At 30.8% G+C, this 9,469-nt stretch overlaps 1 protein-coding gene across 1 annotated transcript; it reads right to left on the reverse strand.

The window, feature by feature from the left end:
• Window positions 1-3,031: 3,031 nt before the first annotated feature.
• LOC110942931 (putative F-box protein At3g44060) lies at window positions 3,032-5,643 on the reverse strand. The gene is made up of 4 exons (XM_022184691.2): window positions 5,608-5,643; window positions 4,340-5,215; window positions 4,120-4,263; window positions 3,032-3,343 (listed from the first exon to the last, which is right to left on the reverse strand). Exons 1-4 carry the CDS (start codon window positions 5,641-5,643, stop codon window positions 3,032-3,034), a joined length of 1,368 nt encoding a protein of 455 aa, XP_022040383.1.
• Between the last annotated feature and the right edge of the window lie 3,826 nt (window positions 5,644-9,469).

Genomic DNA, 9,469 nt, shown 5'->3' on the forward strand with positions numbered 1-9,469 from the left:
TGCTCTTCCTCCAGGACGGCCAACTATTCTTTGTGATAATCAAAGTGCCATTTTTCTCACTCAAAATCCAGTTTCCTATAAGCGAGCTAAACATATAGATCTTGATTATCATTTTTTGCGCGAGTTAGTGACTGCGGGAAAATTAGCTACTAACTTTGTTGTACTATTTGTGGAAAAAAATACATATTAGGTATACTTGAATAATAGTTAAAATGATATTAATTCCACTGATATTGAAGGTGTTTTTATTATTTAATATTTATATAAAATATATGAAATATTAAAAATATCAATTAATAAAAAATAGAATTAATTAAAAGAAAGAAATACGAAAGTTCTAAAATTGATAAACAAAATTTAATCTAAAATTTTATTTTAATTATCGCACTCCTATAAATATGTGATATGATTTCTAAGCATTTATGTGTTATTATATATTAATAAACATATTAGATATTAGATTAGTTTATTAACAAAATTATTACTAAATTGACGGGGAGAATGTCATGTGCCAATAATTGGAATCCTTTAGTAAAATTAAATTAGATTAGATAAATAAACAATACGTAACCAAAAATGTATTAATTATAACTCAAAACCCTTGAATATATTATAATTAATAACTACCCTTTTTTCAGTGAAAAAACTTCGTTGTATTTTTTTTTTTGAACGGCAAATTTGGATCACTAACGGACCATTGGTGTATCATCGTGCCACCAATAGAACCACCCGATCATATCCATCTCCACTAGACATAATGCCTATACACCAATTCAGGAGGAAACTCAATAAATATGAAAAAACCCCCTTGTGAGAATCGAACCCAGGACCTATTGGCCCAAAGTTTTATCCCACCACCAAGATGCCACTAGGCTATAAAGCCATGGGCAAAAACTTCGTTGTATTAGTTAATTGCATTTAGTAGTTCCAAAAAAAAAGTTTATTAAAGTTTGAACTCAGTTGTCATAAATTCATAAGTTGAAAGTTAAATTTTAAAAATTGTATAAACATTTTGAGGAAAAATCGTTATTATATATAGAGTTAATGTGTTTACAACTTACACTATAAAATGTTGGTCATTTTTAGTGTTAAAAATATTAATTTGTAAATCTAATTATGTTTAAAGAATTTATTTAAAAAATGACCAAGTTTTAGTATTGGTAAAACAAATTTACAATGACGTTTTAAAAAGATATCCATGAATCATCATAAAATATAAAAAACAAATTGGATTAATATAGTAATTAATAATATTAAAAATATTAATAAATTAATGGAGAGAATGCAACATGCATTTAATATAAATGGAGTCTTATATTAAAATTTAGATTATTATTATTATTATTATTATTATTATTATTATTATTATTTTTATTATGATTTTTAGATTTAGTAAATAAAATTATAGCAACAATTTAGACTAATACTAAATAAATAACAATATTTAATTATAAAAAAACCATGTACAATAATAAAACCCACGAAGCATGTCAACATCCCCGTCATTGGGTTATAATTCTGGATACTTTGACTCGTAGGATTACGGCAATGGTCGGGTCAGATCATATCAAATATCAAGAATTGTTGTATTGGAAAAAAAATGTTAGGTATAACAAGCACCAATAGGCAATTAACTTCGGTTAACTTAGAAATTGAAGTTATCAGATTAAAAATTGTTGATTGGAGCATCTCCAAGCATTGCGATGGAAGAAGAAACTTACGAGTGAAGCCAAAGCAAGTGTTTAACTAAAGTTAAAGGCGAGATTTGATTTTCTTGAATATCAATGGTTCAATTGGGCCCTGATTTTATATTTTATATTTTCAGTCCATTAATTAATCTTCTGTAATTTTGATTTATTTTAAATATTAGTAAAACCAGAGTAATCTAACTATTCTCTAGTTTTGAACAACACGCACATATAGTTATGACAGACTTCTATGTAACTATAATTCGACAAGGATCACGGAATAGTTCTTTCTATAAGGCTCAGACAAATACAAAACCGAGATTGAATGAAATTTGCAATATCTTCAAAGTAAAATCACTAGAGGGATTCATTCATCCATTCATAGAACTCGATTTTAGTTAGAGTTTGAACAAATATGGTCCAGGGGGATCACGACGGTTCTCATACCAGTGATGTGGTTCCAACAATTATTTGTTGACCAAAGAAAATAGAAGGAAAATTGAAAGCAATTAGACAGAATTCTTGAAACAATTTTTCTGCATATCTTTTTTTTATCAAAAACAACCTTAATAGGATTACAAAGCTACTATAAACCACTACTCTAAAACATGAACACTTAAACATGAACATGTAAACATGATAACTACCTAATCTGACCCACTACTCTAAAATAGGAAAATACCTAAACTCTAATAGGAAATGACTAATTAAGTAATTGTGTTGAAGCAAGGAACGTATCACAAAGAGGCATGATCCACATAGTGACTCAGTCAAACAAAATATATCAGTCAATTACATACATATTACCAGTTTCATATTGTCATCTGGGAATAGGTAAATAAAAGGAGAAATAGGAATACACAGAATGGTAACCATTGAATAGGTTAGTTATGTGTTTTCCAATTCTCTTCCAATCTTCATTGTGCGCAAATAACAGTCACCACAATTTACATTTAAAGAACACTATTTTCTGGTACCTGAATCATGAGAAACATAAAAACTAGTTTGGTGTAATACCTGAGGAATAAAGGACATTTAAATGTGGATTGTCATCTTAATGTTATTTTCATTCAGATAACAAATTCCTTTGGACTCTAGATAGAATTATCAATAGTATATCCATGGGCCTAGACACTTTATTAAAAGCAAGTCCTAAGATAATCTTTTACTTCCTTATCCCAACTTCATTACTCCACATACACAACTAGTATAATTTATCAACTAAATCTCCCAAAGTAGGTAGGCTTAGGGAGATTGCTTTAACACACCAGGTCTTTAGTAATTCGCACAATGCATACTTTACATCATACTTGTAAAGTTTACAGAAAATGTTGAAATGAGGATCAGAGTATGACCAACTCAACACCTTGAGGCAACAATGGTGGAAGCCGAAGCCTAGCCGAAGATCGAGCAGCTTCCTCGTTGTTCTCTGAGAAATCCTTTGTAGCTTTGATTGCCTTGTCAAGCTGTGCTCGAGGATCAATCACAATCTTCTCAAGTGCATTAGCATTTTGTAACATGTACGCAGCAAGTTCAAGATCACCGTTTCCTCCATAATAACCCAAAATTTGGAAAAGCTTGAGGTGGTCATGGTGATGAGCAGCTGCACTATACGTTGCTTTCCTCCTCCTTCCCATCAGTGAAAAGCAGAGTAGCTGAAAATCACGATTCGTATTTATATTAACCTAAACACATCATCTAATAAACGTAACGATCATGAGAATTTTTATTTTTTTCATTTAATTAAACGTAGAACTTTATCACATGTCCCAGTCATTCATTTACATATGTGACTGTGCGTTTATGTTTGTTCACATATTCATTCAAATTCTTTTATTACTGGGGTGTGTAGCCTTTAATTTACACAATTGTTGTTTACATGAAACATGTGATGCTGATTAAATTTATAATAGAACTGCCATATTGTTATTTCCTTTGTAAGTGGTGTTCATTTGGATTTTGTCTCCTTGGTTTAAATACTATCAAACAAACATAAAAAAAGAACATAAGAAAATCAGTTGGTCTAATTGTTCTTGTTTGTTTAAAGTTATATGAATGGACATGAACAAACCCATTCGTGTTTGTTCAATTCATTTACAGCCTAATAGTTTCCACCAGTTATAACTAATTTAGGAACACTAGAAAATCTGTGGGTTTGGTCGTGCGTGTTCATTCGTAGTTAAACGAATGGACATGCACAAACCTGTTCATGATTGTTGGATTCATTCATTTACTGCAGCCTAATAGTTGCCAACGATAATACCTAAACTGAGGTGGCAAAAGAACTTGACCCAGCGGGAAACCCAAACCCATGAAACATTCAGGACGGGCATTCATAAATGGTATGGGAAATATTTTGAAAAATTACATCGATACACGTTATGCTGTTGTTATAGTAAATAATCAACGGCAATTAGGGTAAATACCTCACCTCGATTGTAAATGTCTGGATATTTGGAAACACATTAACTAAAGAGGCAAAGTCGAGTAAACAATTATCTCTTCGAACAACAATTGTGAGCGTTAATTTCCTTATATTTGGTAGTTGACGGATGGAATAAAGCTTTGCAATTTTCTGCAAAAAACAAGAAAAACTCAAAAGAAATTAACGTTAAAGGTTATATTCACATTCTTAGATATGAATTACTAACCAGAGGATGATATATCTTGAAGGAAAGAGTCTGTAGGGTTGATGCACAAGATAATATCTGGCCAAACAAAGTATTACTCAACCCTGCAAGTCCTTGACTCATAACAACATTTTTAAGGTTTGGAAGACCACTGAGATGCAAATCTATTGGTTGGCCCACGTAGGTGAATGACTCGATTCCAAAATCAGACAAATAAACAGACACCACATGTGGACATTCCACGATTTCAAAGTGTTTCAACTTAAGGTCTCGTCCACCAACATGAATATGAGTCAAGTATCCAGACCCATGGATGGAAATCGACTCAAGATGTGGAGATTTTGTTAGCAACTCTCCAAGAACCGATTCCCTCATGTTAACGCTATTCAAGTAAAGCTTTTTTAGAGACTCCAAATTTGCGGATGGAAATATAGATGTGCTCTTATCTGATAATCTTGAAGGGAAACTATAGTTAAAAGTATTATGAAGATAATTCTTCTGATTTGTCTCCAAATCCAGTTCAAGACTCTCTACTTTCTTTTTTACGGCAAACTTAAGCCATTCGTCAATGACGCTAGTATACTCACAGGTCAAATAGAAACGAATCCGGAAGTGATGAAGCGTCGGGTGATTATAACTCCGGATGACACCATTTACCTGTTTGGTGTACTTATAGCGCTCTGAAAGATAAAACCGAAAATCGTTGTCTATATTATCTAAAGCTTGCCTGGCATCAAAGTTTAATGTCTGTAGATTACACCAGAGGAATCTCCACCTTGTGGAGAGAATGCTGGTTACCACTGCCTCCTTTACGGACAACCGAGACAACACCATTATGATAATATCATCTGGCATTCTGCTAATAAAATCATTTGAATTTAATCCTTTGAGGTTCCTCTGCACAAAATGAAGGTCATTAGTAATCTTAACAATTCAACCTAGAATGACACTACTCCATTTAATAATTATAGAACATTTAAGGTCGATCTAGTCAGAAGTAATTGAACCAAAGATTGTGGCAATGGTAAGCGAATTATTAGGGACAATCACCGTCAAATCAGCAAAGTTGATCGAGACTAAAACAAACTGACAGATTTAAGTAATTAATATGTTCCGATCACTCATATGTACTGATCGGCAATTAACTTCAGCTGCTTTAAAAATCGAATTGATCTGAATAACAACAAAAGGCTGAGACTAGAAATTTTGCATCGCTGAATCACTATCAGATCAGTAAACAAAGTAATTAACAGATCGCATGAAATTAAGAAGACAAATTAATAATTCACCTTGTTTGGAGGCCATCGACGCCTTTGGTTCCCCATTGCGGTGGTTGGACTCTTGACCAAGAAAATACTGAAGTTGATAGCTTAAGCGGTGGTTTTATACTTCTGGGGTCCTTTAAAAAAATATTATAGAATTCCACTACGTTTGGCCATGATTTCTTTATTTTGGGGACCTTTATAGGACTCGGTTGACGCCTGTGTGGGTATGATTTTTGATGGGTCGTTTCTGGTGAGGTTTGTTGTCGGTGGTGATCGAGCGGGCAGTGGAGTTGGAGGTTCTAGGCCGAGTCGGGCGCAAAAAACAGAAGTTTTCGTGTGTGAGGTTTGTTGGGCGATAATAGCTTCTTGTTGGGTCATTAGTCCGTCGATTATGCCGACTAAGCTCGTGTCCGCTCATGATGATCCAGAATGAAAACTTCAAATGATAGAGACCGATTCGAGATGGTCAATCTTCCAATAAACCTATTGAGTGGGTTAGGCTCCAAGAACAAGATAACAGATAGAGAACTTCTGAATAATGTTTATGATCTTTTTCATTAACCAAAAATGATTTGTACAGACTCAATAAAATGCAAACAACAAAATCTACTGCCCACTACTCAACTAAGAGACCCATGACTTCCTAAATGTAAACATGAAGCTAGCAACACTATATTTGTTGGATTTACATGTACGGACTCGATTAGTCAATACTGTTGACCGAGTTATAACCCGTAAGAGTTACATCTTGGGCAACGAACATTAAATCCACATAACTTAATTAACGCGTAGTGATCATGAACAATTAACGAAACAAAATATATAATTATCCGGAAACATTATATATTCACGAGAACCAAATTTGGAATCATTATGTGAATATAATTTGTTATTTATGCCGGTTACAAATAATACGGGTTATAAATCCACATAACTTAATTAATTAATTGGTGATCACGGACATAATTTATTATTTATACTTGTTACAAATAATATGTCGTTTAAATCTTTTATGTAATTAAACTAAGTTTCCGGGCTTCGTATCACGTTGTGCTTTGGGTCCCAGGAGGAGATTATCTCATGTTTATTAGGGTATTAGAAGAACAAATATAATTTATCTTAATACCGTGAGATCATTCCCTTTTTAGTTTTGTGATACAGTCACAACAGCAAGGTAGTTGCCACCTCTTACCAGCCATAAAATACAAAAAAGGAGAGTTTCCTTTTTAGTGTTGTGATACAATCACAACAGCAAGGTAGACCGACCAAGGTCAAAGACCGGTAGCTGCTATGAGATGCCACCCTCTCCTTCCATGTTCGTTCTAGCATCTGTTCGTTTTACCTAGGTGTCTTAAGCCGTTAATCTTAACCACTAAGATATATTTATTCTCATCGGTAGATTAATTAGTATTGTGTATAGTATTTGCATGTTTGTACCAATGATCTTATTCGGTTAGTTTTGGTGTTGAATGTTTATTATTATTACTAGATTATAAACCGGTGTATTATACGTGTATTATACGACGTTTTACAATAAAAATGATATAATTATATAATCTGTAAAAAAAACTTCATAACTGTCGTTTTTTATTACCATATGACAATAATGTCATAAACTAGATTTTTTTATTAGTAATTTTTTTGTTGATTTAATTAATATGATCTAAGTTAACGGTTTATATATGTTGAATAAAATATTTTCATAATTAATTAATGGTTAATTTATTATGTTACAAATTTGTAGAGAAAAAAGAAACTAATAATACTAAAATATGTCATAGTTATTATTTCCTATTTTATAGAACATCTCTTTACTTAGGGTCGATTAATTTACTTTTTTTTTTACTTTATAACATATTTATGTATTTATGGTTATGATGAAATTTGGACGAAAAATATTTTATGAGGTGAAATATGCCAACAAATAAATAAATATTATTTTATATACTAAGTAATAAATAAGTTACCCTCTAAAAACCTGAGTATTGCACGGGTCAAATAAACACGTGTTTTATAAGACTTGAATAAATATAATGTAATCAATTAACACATACGGTTGTCAATATATGTTTTTGAAAAAAAGAACTTTGATGTACCATTTGTGGAAAAAATACATAATAGTTATACTTGAATGATACTTAAAATGATATTAATGCCATTGATATTGAAAGTGGTTTTATCATGTAATATTTATACAGAATATATGAAATATTGAAAATATCAATTGATAAAAAATAGAAAGAAAGAAAGAAATACGAAAGTTCAATAATTGATAAACAAAATTTAATTTAAAAGTTTATTTTGATTATCGCACAACCATAAATATGTGATATGGTTTGAAAGCATTAATGTGTTATTATATATTAATAAATATATAAGATATTAGATTAATATATTAACAAAATTATTAATAAATTATTGGAGAGAATGTTATGTGCCAATAATTGAAATCCTTTTGTAAAATTAGATCAGATAAGATAAAATGAATAAACAATACGTAACCAAAAAGGTACTAATCATAACTCAAAACCCTTGAATTTATTATGGTTAACAACTACCAATTTTTAGGGGAAAAAACTTCGTTGTATTAGTTTATTGAATTTAGTTATACCTTAGTTCCAATCGTTTGAGGAACGCTTGCCTTTCTCCTCTTTCAATCTAGTCTGCTTTAGCTCGTATATAACTAGTCAATATCTAATATCACATATACATGTCTTTCTTCCACAATGTAAACCAACTCCCAAAAAAACAGTTTATTAAAGTTTTAACTAATTTGTCATAAATTAATAAGTTGCAGTTAAATTTTAAAGGTTGTATAAACATTTTGAGGAAAAACCGTTATTGTATATATAGTTAATGTGTTTACAACTTACACTATAAAATGTTTGCCATGTTTTAGTGTTAAAAAATATTAATTTGTAAATCTAATTACGTTTAAAAGAATTTGTTTAAAAAATCAACCAAGTTTTAGCATTGGTAAAACAAATTTACAGTAACGTTTTAAAAAGATATCGATAAATCATCATAAAATATAAAAAATAAATTAGATTAATATATTACTTAATAATATTAACAATAATACTAAATTAATGGAGAGAATGCAACAAGCATTTAATATCAACTCTTTTATTAGAATTTAGATTATTATTATTATTTTGATTATTATTATTCGGCTACATATTTTATTAATTGTAGATCTAGTCAATAAAATTATATGAACAATTTAGACTAATACTAAATAAATAGCAATACTAAAAAATAAAAAACCCATGCACAATACTAAAACCCATGAAGCACGTCATCATCCCGTCATCGGGTTATAATCAGCGCCCTACTATTAAAGTTGAACTAGAGGTCATATGGAACAACAGCAAGGTAGTTGCCACCTCTTACCAGCTATAAAATACAAAAAGGAGAGTTTCCTTTTTAGTGTTGTGATACAATCACAACAGCAAGGTAGACCGACCAAGGTCAAAGACCGGTAGCTGCTACCAGATGCCACCGTCTCCTTCCGTGTTCATTCTAGCATCTGTTCGTTTTACCTAGGTATTTTAAGCCGTTAATCTTAACCACTAAGATATATTTATTCTCATCAGTAGATTAATTAGTATTGTGTATAGTATTTGCATGTTTGTACCAATGATCTTATTCGGTTAGTTTTGGTGTTGAATATTTATTATTATTACTAGATTATAAACCCGTGTATTACACGACGTTTTACAATAAAAATGATATAATTATATAATCTGATAACTGTCGTTTTTTATTACCATATGACAATAATGTCATAAACTAGATTTTTTTGTATTAATAATTTTTATGTTGATTTAATTAATATGATCTAAGTTAACGGTTTATATATGTTGAATAAAATATTTTCATAATT

Source organism: Helianthus annuus, chromosome 3 (assembly GCF_002127325.2).
Source record: "Helianthus annuus cultivar XRQ/B chromosome 3, HanXRQr2.0-SUNRISE, whole genome shotgun sequence".
Lineage (NCBI taxonomy): Eukaryota > Viridiplantae > Streptophyta > Magnoliopsida > Asterales > Asteraceae > Helianthus > Helianthus annuus.

Excerpts from the sequence above, each read along its gene's own strand:
- LOC110942931 (XM_022184691.2), bottom strand. The coding sequence starts at position 5,643 with ATGGGGAACCAAAGGCGTCGATGGCCTCCAAACAAG. Across the intron at positions 5,216-5,607 it reads GTCGATGGCCTCCAAACAAG|AGGAACCTCAAAGGATTAAA; the intron begins GTGAATTATTAA and ends CATTTTGTGCAG. Across the intron at positions 4,264-4,339 it reads TCAAGATATATCATCCTCTG|AAAATTGCAAAGCTTTATTC; the intron begins GTTAGTAATTCA and ends TGTTTTTTGCAG.